This window comes from Notolepis coatsorum (assembly GCF_963971535.1).
Source record: "Notolepis coatsorum genome assembly, chromosome: 1".
Taxonomy (NCBI): Eukaryota; Metazoa; Chordata; class Actinopteri; order Aulopiformes; family Paralepididae; genus Notolepis; species Notolepis coatsorum.
In genome coordinates this window covers 319,874,304-319,890,223 of record NC_140165.1, presented here as the reverse complement: position 1 = coordinate 319,890,223, position 15,920 = coordinate 319,874,304, and the positions used below count along the sequence as shown (strand labels likewise).

At 47.6% G+C, this 15,920-nt stretch overlaps 1 protein-coding gene across 1 annotated transcript in view; it reads left to right on the top strand.

The window, feature by feature from the left end:
* Window positions 1-15,920, top strand: part of nherf4a (NHERF family PDZ scaffold protein 4a) — a gene marked incomplete at its 5' end in the record, with an annotated part of 34,943 nt that overhangs the window by 504 nt on the left and 18,519 nt on the right. Inside the window, 4 exons of the mRNA XM_084311971.1 lie at window positions 2,302-2,332; window positions 3,100-3,161; window positions 5,426-5,646; window positions 11,487-11,558. Coding sequence (XP_084168097.1) covers window positions 2,302-2,332; window positions 3,100-3,161; window positions 5,426-5,646; window positions 11,487-11,558 — 386 coding nt within the window. The remainder of the gene's footprint in view (window positions 1-2,301; window positions 2,333-3,099; window positions 3,162-5,425; window positions 5,647-11,486; window positions 11,559-15,920) is intronic.

The window sequence follows — 15,920 nt, the reverse complement described above, 5'->3', positions numbered from 1 at the left end:
TGTAGTTGTAGGTTGGCCTGTGTGTGTCGTGATGTAGTTGTAGGTTGGCCTGGCTGTGTGTCGTGATGTAGTTGTAGGTCGGCCTGTGTGTGTCGTGATGTAGTTGTAGGTTGGCCTGTGAGACCATGATGTAGTTGTAGGTTGGCCTGTGTGTGTCGTGATGTAGTTGTAGGTTGGCCTGTGTGTGTGTCGTGATGTAGTTGTAGGTTGGCCTGTGTGTGTCGTGATGTAGTTGTAGGTCGGCCTGTGTGTGTCGTGATGTAGTTGTAGGTCGGCCTGTGTGCAGCTCTCGCTCCCTTGATATGGTTCTGGTGCTAAAACCCAAGGAATCAATGTGGGTTGAACTCCTGCAGTTGAGGACTAGATGACGGTTGAACTCCTGCAGTTGAGGACTAGAGGATGTTTTAAGTCCTGCAGTTGAGGACTAGGTGACAGTTGAACTCCTGCAGTTGAGGGCTAGAGGATGTTTTAAGTCCTGCAGTTGAGGACTAGATGACGGTTGAACTCCTGCAGTTGAGGACTAGAGGATGTTTTAAGTCCTGCAGTTGAGGACTAGATGACGGTTGAACTCCTGCAGTTGAGGGCTAGAGGATGTTTTAAGTCCTGCAGTTGAGGACTAGGTGACAGTTGAACTCCTGCAGTTGAGGACTAGAGGATGTTTTAAGTCCTGCAGTTGAGGACTAGGTGACAGTTGAACTCCTGCAGTTGAGGACTAGATGACAGTTGAACTCCTGCAGTTGAGGACTAGGTGACGGTTGAACTCCTGCAGTTGAGGGCTAGATGATAATGCTGTATACGTGAGGAGCTCGTTGGTAATAATAGCGTAACGACCTCCATTGTTTACTTTACTTGTAATTTTATCGGCAGTACATTATATCCACAGTCCTCGTCTGGGCGGCTATTGTTTATATTTAGCGCCGCACGTTCAGAGGGAAGGTTTTTTATTTTGAATCCGTTACCAGAGGAGGAGGCCCTCCGGGGAGATGATAGTGTTTCACGTCTCAAAGAGTGGGAACAGTCAGTGGTCAGCAGTTACAGTAGCTGGCCGGCCGGGGAGGGTTACATGACACTGCGGGTCTCTCTACGCGTACAGCACGGCCTGTTCAGACCTCTCCCTGCCCAGAGGTGGTGTGTGTGTGTGGATGGAGAGAGAGAGAGGAGAGAGAGGGAGAGAGAGAGAGGGAGAGAGGGAGAGAGACATGAGATACATAGAGAGAGCACACAGAGAGAGCACACAGAGAGAGAGCAGAGAGAGAGATACATGAGAGAGAGGAGAGGGAGACAGACAGGAGAGAGAGCACACAGAGCGAGAGCAGAGAGAGGGAGAGAGAGAGAGAGCACACAGAGAGAGCACACAGAGAGAGAGCAGAGAGAGAGAGACATGAGAGAGAGGAGAGGGAGACAGACAGGAGAGAGAGCACACAGAGAGAGAGCAGAGAGAGGGAGAGAGAGAGAGAGCACACAGAGAGAGAGCAGAGAGAGAGAGACAGGTAAGAGAGGGAGAGAGTTAGCATAAGTGTTTGTGTGTGTTGGAGGGGTGTGTGTGTATGGATGAAGAGAGGAGAGAGGGAGAGAGAGAGTTAGCATAAGTGTTTGTGTGTGTTGGAGGGAGGAGGCCGGGAGTTTGTGAATGTGTTTGACAGAGAGACGGAGGTGACGGTTGGAGAGAGAGAAAGAGAGAGAGAGAGAGGGAGATCCATTCTGTATCCAAGTGAGCATCAGGCCAGTCATGTGAGTATCCTGTTATTAAATAAACAGTACCACGATCGGCGTACTCATGTTCCACAGCTATAGCTCGCTTGGGTCGTCATAATGCGTCTTTGTTTTGAATGGAGGAAAAGGAATCGTGCCCCATGCTGTTTGTACTCTATAGACACACAGGAAGCCAGTGTGATACAAGGTGACACGGGTCGTGACGACGACGTGGGTCTTTTTGCCTCGAATCGTGTTTTTCCGGTTCGTTCATTCATCTACTTTATAGGTAGATTCCTAGTTTATTTACTTTAGAAGTGAATGAAGCCGGAGAGACACATAATCGCGCGCTTTAATGATCAGCCCCGGCCGCGTCCTTGTGATGTCCTACGCGATGTGACGGGGGCCTCGGCGAGGAGATGAGTAACCCGGCGGGGCGGCAGCAAGGTCAGCCAGGCCGGGGAGGGGAGGGGGGGGGGTCTACCCTGGAGGGGGGGACCAGGCCAGGGACCAGGGACCAGGGACCAGGCCAGAACTGGCTGTGGGTTTGCAGGGAGGTACATGTAACTCGAGTGTCTCCTCATATCCTGTCTCTTGTCGTTCACTCAGGTCTCGAGGATGCCATGGAACTTCCACGTCGGTAAGCCGCCACACGGGCGTCGTGATGCCAGTTATAACCTGCCTCAAAACCTCTGCTGCATTTACTAGTAGATTCACTTTTAAAAATAATCTTAATTAAATTGTATTTAACACTGTAAAGTATTTTAAATTTTTTTGTTTCCGTTTCTGTGCTTGCATGTAATTTTAGCCATCTTAACCCTTTCACTGCCTCACTACCAAAGCGGTTAACCCTTTCACTGCGACAATTCACAGAAGGTTAACCATTTCACTGCCACACGACAGGTGACTGTCGGTTGTGTGATAGTAAAGGGTTAACCTTCTGTCGTGTGGCAGTGAAAGGGTTTATTGTTAGCTTCATTATGCATTGTGTGTTGAGTACTGACTTTTAATCATTTTGTTTTGCAATAATAATTGTTTTTGTATGTATGTTTTTTGTGTGGACCCCAGGAAGACTATAGCTGGTTGCTATGGCACCAGCTAATGGGGATCCGTAATCAAAATCAAATCAAAATCAAAATCACGCCCAGCTCTTATCGACGGAGAAGAGAGAGAAACAGACGTGACTACTTTGCCGTTTTGAAAAGAAAGAAACCTTTGATCTGATCGCTCTTCTTCTTCTTCTTCTTCTTCTTCTTCTTCTTCTTCTTCTTCTTCTTCTTCTTCTTCTTCTTCTTCTTCTTCTTCTTCTTCTTCTTCTTCTTCTTCTTCTTCTTCTTCTTCCTCTTCTTCCTCTTCTTCTTCTTCTTCCTTCTGCCACTTCTTCTTTTTCATGGTTTGCTGCTCAAGTTTCACCTTCAACCCAAAGGAGGGGATCGACAATCCAGCCCTGGTCATCTCCGATGATCCCGGTAAGATCTGACGATTATCAGAATCAGGTTTATTATTGCCATGTTTTGGTACGTTGGTGCATGCAATAAACGTATAGGAGGGAAAAGTATGAAAGTAGAATTGTAAAAACTAAAGTACTGCGGCGGGTCAAAAATAGAATACAAATATAAATGTTTGCTGTATAGTTTTTGTGCAGGAGTGGGCAAAACATTGATCGGGGAACGTGCAAGGGTTAACAGACAGTTGTGGAGACTAATGTTACTTGTAGTGTATATAGAGCGGGGGGGGGGGGGGGTAAAGGAGGTGGGGGGGGGGGGGTGGGGGGCTGCAAACAGGCAGACCTTTCAGAGACACTGTCCGGGGTGGGAGGGGTCGACTTCAGCCTCACCTGTATTTGTATTTATTTATTTTTTTTATCCACTTTTTCTCCCATTTTCTATATTTTCTCCCATCCCAATTTTCGTATATCATCCAATTCAACCCTCCCCTGTCACGAACGCTGTTTCTTGCCTCCCACAAGCCGGCTGCAATGTGAACTAAGTCATACATAGAACAAGTCCCCTCCGGTACTTGAGGTAACAGCAGTCGCATCTTTTCACCTGCGCGGCTCGATCTCTCAGTGGCGAGGAGTAACGCGTGGGAGGCTCACGCTGCCCCCGACACTTCCTGATTCTACTGCGCAGGCGCACCAACCGACCTGTAGGAGTCGCTGTCCACAACGCCCGATCCCCACCCATCAGTTTCCCACCCCCTAATACGGCCAATGTGTATTAGTACGGACGACCAGCTAAACTGAAAGCAAATGTGGAGCGCTGGGCTCGAACAGGCGAGCCCAGCGTCTCCGCATTTGTGGCGAGCGCCTTGCCCACTACGCCACGTAGCCGCCCCTGTATTTGTATTTTCTATTTATTTATTAACACAGTTAAACAAAAGTTTAAAAAAAAATACATAATAATTTATAACCATATTGTGAAGGAGAAGTTAGAAGCCTAGAGGCTTATCGAGAACTTCCCCTGTTTTATAAAATCAAACATACAAAAATACAGAAATATACATGTTATAAAATACCAGTCTCACCTGCAGGCCTCAGTCTCACCTGTAGGCCTCAGTCTCACCTGTAGGCCTCAGTCTCACCTGCAGGCCTCAGTCTCACCTGTAGGCCTCAGTCTCACCTGTAGGCCTCAGTCTCACCTGCAGGCCTCAGTCTCACCTGCAGGCCTCAGTCTCACCTGTAGGCCTCAGTCTCACCTGCCTCAGTCTCACCTGTAGGCATCAGTCTCACCTGTAGGCCTCAGTCTCACCTGTAGGCATCAGTCTCACCTGCAGGCCTCAGTCTCACCTGTAGGCCTCAGCCTCACCTGCAGGCCTCAGTCTCACCTGCAGGCCTCAGTCTCACCTGCAGGCCTCAGTCTCACCTGTAGGCCTCAGTCTCACCTGTAGGCCTCAGTCTCACCTGTAGGCCTCAGTCTCACCTGTAGGCCTCAGTCTCACCTGTAGGCCTCAGTCTCACCTGCCTCAGTCTCACCTGCCTCAGTCTCACCTGTAGGCCTCAGTCTCACCTGCCTCAGTCTCACCTGTAGGCCTCAGTCTCACCTGCAGGCCTCGGTCTCACCTGCAGGCCTCAGTCTCACCTGCAGGCCTCAGCCTCACCTGTAGGCCTCAGTCTCACCTGTAGGCCTCAGTCTCACCTGTAGGCCTCAGTCTCACCTGTAGGCACCAGTCTCACCTGTAGGCCTCAGTCTCACCTGTAGGCCTCAGTCTCACCTGCAGGCCTCAGTCTCAACCAAAAAATAAATAAAAAATCATTAACAACAATCGGCAATCAAAAATCTGAACAATTGATCGAATCAATTTGATAAAAAAAAAACACATGGTTAACCGTCCGCGGCATATTTCTCAAGAATACGTCGTTTGTACTTCCTTTTGAAATCAGCAGCACTTTAACTTTCTTTTAACTCCTCTGGTTAGACTATTCCACAACTTCACCCCGCAGACAGATATGCACATGCTTTTTTATACATTTCAATTTCATTATATTTTTTACGTGTGTCTGACACCATTTTATTTAAATATGTAAATGAGTATGTAAATGCAAACAAAAAACGATTGAGTTTGACTTTTTTGTTTGTTCTTTGTTATTTTTCTTTTTTTATATATACATTTATTATTTGAACGGCTTAAGGCTATAATGTACCGGTACTTGATGTTTGTTTGTGATGCTGCTGCATATTTGAAATAATAAACTTCAATCAAATTGATTTGGTCACCCCCCCCCCCCCCCCAGAGCCAGACCGATGTCCGGTGCCCAGGCTGTGCCAGTTGAAGCGTGTCGAGGGCCAGAGCTTTGGCTTCGACCTGCGTCTGGTGGAGACGGGGGGCAGACGGGGGGGTCACGTCGTCGGGCAGGTGGAGCCCTGGAGCCCCGCGGAGCTCAGTGGCCTCAGGGACGGAGACCGAGTCCTGGAGGTCAACGAGGAATACGTGAACAACATGGAGTCCCACAGGGTCAGTGGTCCCTCAGTAACATGGAGGAGTCCCACAGGGTCAGTGGTCCCTCAGTAACATGGAGTCCCACAGGGTCAGTGGTCCCTCAGTAACATGGAGTCCCACAGGGTCAGTGGTCCCTCAGTAACATGGAGTCCCACAGGGTCAGTGGTCCTCAGTAACATGGAGTCCCACAGGGTCAGTGGTCCTCAGTAACATGGAGTCCCACAGGGTCAGTGGTCCTCAGTAACATGGAGTCCCACAGGGTCAGTGGTCCTCAGTAACATGGAGTCCCGCAGGGTCAGTGGTCCTCAGTAACATGGAGGAGTCCCACAGGGTCAGTGGTCCTCAGTAACATGGAGTCCCACAGGGTCAGTGGTCCTCAGTAACATGGAGTCCCACAGGGTCAGTGGTCCTCAGTAACATGGAGTCCCACAGGGTCAGTGGTCCTCAGTAACATGGAGTCCCACAGGGTCAGTGGTCCCTCAGTAACATGGAGTCCCACAGGGTCAGTGGTCCTCAGTAACATGGAGTCCCACAGGGTCAGTGGTCCTCAGTAACATGGAGTCCCACAGGGTCAGTGGTCCCTCAGTAACATGGAGTCCCACAGGGTCAGTGGTCCTCAGTAACATGGAGTCCCACAGGGTCAGTGGTCCCTCAGTAACATGGAGTCCCACAGGGTCAGTGGTCCTCAGTAACATGGAGTCCCACAGGGTCAGTGGTCCCTCAGTAACATGGAGTCCCACAGGGTCAGTGGTCCCTCAGTAACATGGAGGAGTCCCACAGGGTCAGTGGTCCCTCAGTAACATGGAGTCCCACAGGGTCAGTGGTCCCTCAGTAACATGGAGTCCCACAGGGTCAGTGGTCCTCAGTAACATGGAGTCCCACAGGGTCAGTGGTCCCTCAGTAACATGGAGTCCCACAGGGTCAGTGGTCCTCAGTAACATGGAGTCCCACAGGGTCAGTGGTCCTCAGTAACATGGAGTCCCACAGGGTCAGTGGTCCTCAGTAACATGGAGTCCCACAGGGTCAGTGGTCCTCAGTAACATGGAGTCCCACAGGGTCAGTGGTCCTCAGTAACATGGAGTCCCACAGGGTCAGTGGTCCTCAGTAACATGGAGTCCCACAGGGTCAGTGGTCCTCAGTAACATGGAGTCCCACAGGGTCAGTGGTCCCTCAGTAACATGGAGTCCCACAGGGTCAGTGGTCCTCAGTAACATGGAGGAGTCCCACAGGGTCAGTGGTCCCTCAGTAACATGGAGTCCCACAGGGTCAGTGGTCCCTCAGTAACATGGAGTCCCACAGGGTCAGTGGTCCCTCAGTAACATGGAGTCCCACAGGGTCAGTGGTCCCTCAGTAACATGGAGTCCCACAGGGTCAGTGGTCCTCAGTAACATGGAGGAGTCCCACAGGGTCAGTGGTCCTCAGTAACATGGAGTCCCACAGGGTCAGTGGTCCTCAGTAACATGGAGTCCCACAGGGTCAGTGGTCCCTCAGTAACATGGAGTCCCACAGGGTCAGTGGTCCCTCAGTAACATGGAGTCCCACAGGGTCAGTGGTCCCTCAGTAACATGGAGTCCCACAGGGTCAGTGGTCCCTCAGTAACATGGAGTCCCACAGGGTCAGTGGTCCTCAGTAACATGGAGGAGTCCCACAGGGTCAGTGGTCCTCAGTAACATGGAGTCCCACAGGGTCAGTGGTCCTCAGTAACATGGAGTCCCACAGGGTCAGTGGTCCCTCAGTAACATGGAGTCCCACAGGGTCAGTGGTCCTCAGTAACATGGAGTCCCACAGGGTCAGTGGTCCTCAGTAACATGGAGTCCCACAGGGTCAGTGGTCCCTCAGTAACATGGAGTCCCACAGGGTCAGTGGTCCTCAGTAACATGGAGTCCCACAGGGTCAGTGGTCCCTCAGTAACATGGAGTCCCACAGGGTCAGTGGTCCCTCAGTAACATGGAGGAGTCCCACAGGGTCAGTGGTCCCTCAGTAACATGGAGGAGTCCCACAGGGTCAGTGGTCCTCAGTAACATGGAGTCCCACAGGGTCAGTGGTCCTCAGTAACATGGAGTCCCACAGGGTCAGTGGTCCCTCAGTAACATGGAGGAGTCCCACAGGGTCAGTGGTCCTCAGTAACATGGAGTCCCACAGGGTCAGTGGTCCTCAGTAACATGGAGTCCCACAGGGTCAGTGGTCCCTCAGTAACATGGAGGAGTCCCACAGGGTCAGTGGTCCCTCAGTAACATGGAGTCCCACAGGGTCAGTGGTCCTCAGTAACATGGAGTCCCACAGGGTCAGTGGTCCCTCAGTAACATGGAGGAGTCCCACAGGGTCAGTGGTCCCTCAGTAACATGGCGTCCCACAGGGTTGGTGGTCCCTCAGTAACATGGAGGAGTCCCACAGGGTCAGTGGTCCTCAGTAACATGGAGGAGTCCCACAGGGTTGGTGGTAAATCTCGAGGTCGAGTCTCGAGTCCCCAGTGTTCGAGCACGAGTCCAAGTCCCGAGTCACCAAAGAAGAGCCAGAGTCAAGTCCGAGTCAAGTCCCCTTTACCCTAGTCCGAGTCCGAGTCCAAGTCATCGAGGTCGAGTCCACTCCACCCTGGCAGTCAAAGAGCTGACGTACAAATAAAGAAAGGTCTACATTCAACATAAATGACACAGCGGTCAACGTTTCAATGGGGAGTTTATTTATAGCCAAACAAATGCACTGACTAGCCAAATGATTAGGGCCTATTACAATTTTATTTTTAAATAAATAACTGTATTTATATCAATTAACAAGTCCGAGTCCGAGGCTGCAGCACCTTCTGAGTCCAGAATGCGGTCAATGCTCGAGTCCAAGTCCAAGTCGAGCCACGACGAGTCCTGAAAATCAGTCCTGGACTGGACTTGAGCACTACAACACTGCTACACAGTATAGGGAGGTGTAGTGGTTACTTCCTGGTCTATAGGGAGGTGTGGTGGTTACTTCCTGGTCTATAGGGAGGTGTAGTGGTTACTTCCTGGTCTATAGGGAGGTGTAGTGGTTACTTCCTGGTCTATAGGGAGGTGTAGTGAGTACTTCCTGGTCTATAGGGAGGTGTAGTGGTTACTTCCTGGTCTATAGGGAGGTGTAGTGGTTACTTCCTGGTCTATAGGGAGGTGTAGTGGTTACTTCCTGGTCTATAAGGAGGTGTAGTGGTTACTTCCTGGTCTATAGGGAGGTGTAGTGGTTACTTCCTGGTCTATAGGGAGGTGTAGTGGTTACTTCCTGGTCTATAGGGAGGTGTAGTGGTTACTTCCTGGTCTATAGGGAGGTGTAGTGGTTACTTCCTGGTCTATAGGGAGGTGTAGTGGTTACTTCCTGGTCTATAGGGAGGTGTAGTGGTTACATCCTGGTCTATAGGGAGGTGTAGTGGTTACTTCCTGGTCTATAGGGAGGTGTAGTGGTTACATCCTGGTCTATAGGGAGGTGTAGTGGTTACTTCCTGGTCTATAGGGAGGTGTAGTGGTTACTTCCTGGTCTATAGGGAGGTGTAGTGGTTACATCCTGGTCTATAAGGAGGTGTAGTGGTTACTTCCTGGTCTATAGGGAGGTGTAGTGGTTACTTCCTGGTCTATAAGGAGGTGTAGTGGTTACTTCCTGGTCTATAGGGAGGTGTAGTGGTTACTTCCTGGTCTATAGGGAGGTGTAGTGGTTACTTCCTGGTCTATAGGGAGGTGTAGTGGTTACTTCCTGGTCTATAGGGAGGTGTAGTGGTTACTTCCTGGTCTATAGGGAGGTGTAGTGGTTACATCCTGGTCTATAGGGAGGTGTAGTGGTTACTTCCTGGTCTATAGGGAGGTGTAGTGGTTACATCCTGGTCTATAGGGAGGTGTAGTGGTTACTTCCTGGTCTATAGGGAGGTGTAGTGGTTACTTCCTGGTCTATAGGGAGGTGTAGTGGTTACATCCTGGTCTATAAGGAGGTGTAGTGGTTACTTCCTGGTCTATAGGGAGGTGTAGTGGTTACATCCTGGTCTATAGGGAGGTGTAGTGGTTACTTCCTGGTCTATAGGGAGGTGTAGTGGTTACTTCCTGGTCTATAGGGAGGTGTAGTGGTTACATCCTGGTCTATAGGGAGGTGTAGTGGTTACATCCTGGTCTATAGGGAGGTGTAGTGGTTACTTCCTGGTCTATAGGGAGGTGTAGTGGTTACTTCCTGGTCTATAGGGAGGTGTAGTGGTTACTTCCTGGTCTATAGGGAGGTGTAGTGGTTACGTCATTGCTGTTTCCGGCCGGTCCACCTCGCAAAATTGCAACGTATTTCCCCCGTTGCCCATTTCTAAATCGTCTCGTTTAAAACAAATAAAAACACGGTGTACCTTTCTGTGCTTATTCATCCACAATCTATAGCTCAACGTGAAAATATTCGCAATTAATCGTAAAAAGAAATCGAATAAAAAATGTGTATTTCAACCAAAAATGCTTAAACAATAATGTTAGTGATAGAAGGGAACTCATTTTGTGCAAAAATGGAAAGCTTTCCAATGTTCATGAGGCAGAATTGTTACAATAGTCGATAATCCATGTTCCCAATGATAAATCCCTCTACGGGTGGACCTGGCGCGCGGCCCAAAGTGACGTCAGACTACACCTCCCTATGGTATAGTAGACACGGCTGTATAGTAAACAGCGGCCTTTGTTTCCTTAATGTTTATTCCCCTTCAGCTGCGTGTCATGGATGAGTGAGCGGTCAGCGGGGTCACGAGGTCGAGAGCTGGAATGTGGCCTTGTTTCCTTATCGCACCTTTTCTTTTACACTTTCACAGCCACTGATGGGTGCGTGGAGAGGATAGGGTGTTTTATTACATCCAGTCAGAAAAGAGATTTGAAGGGGACATATTATGTAATATCTTTTCAACATATTCATCATCACCTTCTTGAATGTGTGGAACATGTTACGTTTTGTTTTGCAAAGAAACCAGTGGACCATAACTCTAATGTTAATGATTTATTTTCAAGCCCATCTTTCCTTCATTGTACTGAACATGTTGTTGGTGAGTGTAGCAAACACCACATTTTATATTCATTATGTTTTAGTGAGTGTAGCAAACACCACATTTTATATTCATTATGTTTTAGTGAGTGTAGCAAACACCACATTTTATATTCATTATGTTTTAGTGAGTGTAGCAAACACCACATTTTATATTCATTATGTTTTAGTGAGTAGTGTAGCAAACACCACATTTTATATTCGTTATGTTTTAGTGAGTGTAGCAAACACCACATTTTATATTCGTTATGTTTTAGTGAGTAGTGTAGCAAACACCACATTTTATATTCATTATGTTTTAGTGAGTGTAGCAAACACCACATTTTATATTGTCTCTCTCTCTCTGTCTCTCTCTCTCTCTGTCTCTCTCTCTCTCTGTCTCTCTCTGTCTCTCTCTCTCTGTCTCTCTGTCTCTCTCTCTCTCTCTCTCTCTCTCTCTCTCTCTCTCTCTATCTCTCTCTCTCTCTGTGTCTCTCTCTCTCTCTCTCTCACTATCTTTCTCTCTCTCTCTCCTCTCTCTCTCTCTCTCTCTCTCTCTGTCTCTCTCTGTCTCTCTCTCTCTCTCTCTCTCTCTCTCTCTGTGTCTCTCTCTCTGTGTCTCTCTCTCTCACTATATTTCTCTCTCTCTCTCCTCTCTCTCTCTCTCTCTCCTCTCTCTCTCTCTCTCTCTCTCTCTCTCTCTCTCTCTCTCTCTCTCTCTCTCTCTCTCTCTCTCTCTCTCTCCTCTCTCTGTCTCTCTCTGTCTCTCTGTGTGTCTCTCTCTCTCTCTCTCTCTCTCTCTGTCTCTCTCTGTCTCTCTCTCTCTCTTCTCTCTCTCTCTCTCTCTCTCTCTCTCTGATTGACAGGTCATGCAGAGGATACAGTGTTGTGGCTCACAGCTGTTTCTCTTGACGCTAAGAAGGGAGGAGTACGAGCAGGTGACATCACTTCCTGTATTGGTACTATCTGCTACGTATATAATGTCTGGAATCCCACTGTATTGCTGTGTTATATGAGTACATATAATATATTATATATGATATGAAATGTTTTTGTATTCAAGTCGTTGTTTTTGTGGGGCTACCAGGAGCTTATAGTGTGTCTGGCGAGAGCTTGTATGGAAGGTTTGGCGCAAATTGGCGCGCAAGTGCAGCTGCCAGTTCAGTGTCACTATGTGCTTTATTTTGGCTAGTATGGTGTTGAAATTGTGTGTCATCAAACAGTTTTAAATTTAACTTGTTGATTTGTAAATCCGGATTTGTCTTGGCAGTCTGAGAGTTGTATGTTGAGTTGTTTTCTTTTGTGGAGGAGATTTTCATTTTTGCAGGATTTTTGGAGAAAGCATGGCACTTGAGACAAAACACATTATATCCTATATAATTTGATATGAATTCCTCTTGTTTCTTTGAAGTACATTGTTTACAGCTTGTTATTATGTTTTATTTTGTTTATTTTTTTGTGGCCATCTTGGTCTATATGATCACTTATTGTTTATGTGTCTATGCAAGACACAAAAATAAAAAAATATCAATCAATCATGTTGAAACCTGCAGATACCCTGTTATTGAATCTACAGCAGCCAGCAGTCTACGGGAAAAAAACGGATTAATCGTATGATTGTCCATAGTTAACTCGCGATTAATCGCAAATTAATCGCATATTTTTTATCTAAATATACCTTAAACTGATCTTTTTCAAGTTTTAATCAACATGAGAGTCAACAAATGCTTGCTTTACGCAGCCATTTAACACAAAAGGATGACCCTCATGCATTGCAATCAAATTCAAAACAGAGTGATGCACAAAATAACTTAAAAGAAAATAATAATTTACACAGGACTCACCCCCCCCCCCCTCTCTCTCTCTCTCTCTCTCTCTCTCTCTCTCTCTCTCTCTCTCTCTCTCACACACACACTCTCCCAGCTCTTCTCTCTTGCCCCTTCCTCATCTCTCTCTCTCTCTCTCTCTCTCTCTCTCTCTCTCTCTCTCTCTCTCTCTCTCTCTCTCTCTCTCTCTCTCTCTCTCACACACACTCTCCCAGCTCTTCTCTCTTGCCCCTTCCTCATCTCTCTCTCTCTCTCTCTCTCTCTCTCTCTCTACACACACACACTTTGAGTCAGAAACAAACATAGTATCAATGAGAGTATCAATAATACACCTGAGTGAAGTCTAGTAAAAAAAAAAAAATTTAACGTTAATCGTGCATTAAAAAAATAGTGGCGTTAAAAGAATTGTTAATAACTTTGACCGCCTTAAATATAACATAACATAATGACATTATGTTACCACATACAATTGTGAAGTGAAGTCTGTGTGTCATAGAAGATGACACATGATGGGAACTGGTATTGTGGTGGTTTTCAACGGTCAACACAACCCTGGCGGCGCTTATTAAAATAGGAGTCACGGGGCATTTCAACACTTGAAGCAGCAACACTTGAATCACATTGTTTTGGTAACAGAAGATGGTCAGAGAACCTTCCAGAATATGACATTCCATAAACATGACTAATAATACAAGCGCTGCGGTGAGTAGGTGTTTTGCGAGAGACTGAGGTAAACAAGTCTAAATATAGGAAGGTATGAGATGTGGGTAATGATCTGTCTCGGTGCCTGCCTATAAACTAGGGCTGGATGGATGATGAGAGGAAGGCAGCCCCTCCTGGCTCCGGCCTCGCTGCTGACGGAGCCTCTTGGCTCTGATCTCACTCGCATGTGGATCCTGTTAGCGGCCGTGTCGTACCGGACGGACAAACAGCCCTGTGGGAGGACGCGCCTCGCTCGCTCCTCTTGTTGTTTGAAGTCAGATCTGACCGTCACCACCACCACAGTATACAGAGAACGTTGGCTTTTTTAAAGGTGATAGTACTGTATACGTAAAATGGTCAATTAATAAATGGTAAATGGTGCATTTTAAGGCTGACCTCGACTAAGGATTTGTATAGTCGACTTTGATTGGCCGAAATTTTGCCGATAGTCGACTGGTAGTCGACTACCCCAAACAATGCAAAACAAAAAGAAAATAATTATTAATATATATTTTTTTTCATTTCATTCCATTTGGGCTGTGGGGGGTGCTTAATGTCTGAAGGAGTCGACTGAAGGCTTCTTGTCCTCTGTGCAAAAGCATGCAATTGGTCCACTGATGGATACATCTTGATATTTGTCTAGTCTAGTGTGTTCATTAGACGGGTGAAATCCTCTTTCAGTGCCTCTGTGCCTGTTTTCTTAGGCAGTTAGCCTCTCTGGTATGCGCGCCATTAGCGTTAGCCACGCTTCTAGGCCTCTTTGCTTTTGAAAAAATAAATAAATAAAAAGATTTAAAAAAAAAATTATAATATCTTTCTTATTTTATTTTTTTTGCATTCGACTAAGAAGTTGGCAGTCAGGGCGCCCCAGTGGCGACCCACGGCCGACACAGCGACACGGCCGACACAGCGACACGGCCGACCCGGGTTCGACTCCCGAACCCGTCGTTATTTCCCGAATGTCTTCCCCCCACTCTGTCTCCCATTCCTCCTCTGTCTCTCTCTACTGGACTGCCCAGTAGCAATAAAGCGATAAAACGCCAAAAAATAAGGGCGGTTAGGTGGCGTAGCGGAGATTGCGTTCGTCACCAACCCCGGAGCTGTGAGCTGGATTCGCCTGTTCGAATCCAGCTCACAGCTCCGGGGTTGTCACCAGCTTGGCTGGCCGTTCACACTAGTACAATTGGCAGTATTAGAGGGTGGGAGAAGCTGGCGGGGTGGGTCCGGGTCGTTGTAAACAGCGACTCCTACAGTTCGGTCGGGGCGCCTGCTAAGCGCGGATAGGACTTGAGGGGGATAGTGTGGTCCTCCCACACGCTACGCCCTCTCAGGGAGGATCCGCGCTGCCAGGTGAAAAGAAGCAGTGATTGGCTGGACGTGTGTCGGAGGAAGCACGTGGTAGCCTCCACTCTCCCAGATGATCTGACTGTGGGGGGTAAGTGCGCAGCGACCAGGAAGGGGATTGGGAATTGGCATAACGACTAACATTGGGATGGGAGAAAATCTGAGGAAAATGGAGAAGAAAAAAAAAAAAAAAAAAAAAAAAGTTGGCAGTCGACTACGGCTCCTTTCGATCGATTAGTCGACTATTCGACTAATCAAGGTCAGCCCTAGTGCATTTATATAGCAGCTTTTATCCAAAGCGCTTTACAATTTCTTCCTCACATTCACACACCGACCGCAGAGGGAACCATGCAAGGTGCCGACCTGCTCATCGGGAGCAGTTCGAGCTTAACGCGTTCTGCGCCAACCCCGAGATTTCTCGGGTTATCTCGCCAGCGGTTGACCGATTTTGATTTTTTTTTAATTCTATGCAGTCTCACGGACCCCGGTGTATCATTGGGACTCATTCTGAGACGCCGAGAGTGCAATACCGGCCGAATCCTGCTAGGTGGCAGTATCGCCTACCCTTTGAAACCTTATTTCACACTGTGTGTTACATTGTATATGGTCCGGGCGGAGAATTTAGACCAAGCCAAGTAAATCGCTTCATCCGAGCACTTTGGAACGCGTTCAGCACACTGGAGGCATATCTTGTGCCACTTCATGTCAGGGACGCGATGGACATCAATACTGGAAATAGTGATCAGACAATTGGAATATTCTTTTTGGGATACCTCCTAGTAAAGGTAAGGACTATATGACATAAATCCTACTTTGATCCAACAATGATTTCACATCGATCGCAACGATCAACGTACAGTATGTATGTAGTATTAAAAAAAAGTGCCGTTGCTGCCGATCAGAGCATCAAAAAACGACCCCCTACATTCATGATGAAACATAATACCTATTATATACCTTTGATTTGGAAATAGTAACGTGTCCAGGCGAGCAACGCAAAATTCACATATCGCTCCATAACGCAGTTACCAGGAATTAGCCAGGAGCACTCTAAATTTTAGAGTGATCCTATAGAGTCTAAAACTATACAATATTCACCACGGGATAACACGCGAACGTATACATGAGAAAATGTATTCTTTTTTACATGTTGGATGAGGGATAGTTACTGTCAAATGAGCCATAGTATTGTCTCCATAGCTATAATATAGAATATAGATATAGCCCTGCAAACACTGCGACGCACATTGAAAATGCCTATATTTTAAAGTGTGGCGCATTTACTACAGGATAATAGCTAGCGCTCAAAGTGTTAAGTGTCTTGCTCAAGGACACTTCGTCTTGCTCAAGGACACCTGCTAGCCCACCTGCTAGCCCACCTGCTAGCGCACCTGCTAGCCCACCTGCTAGCGCACCTGCTAGCCCACC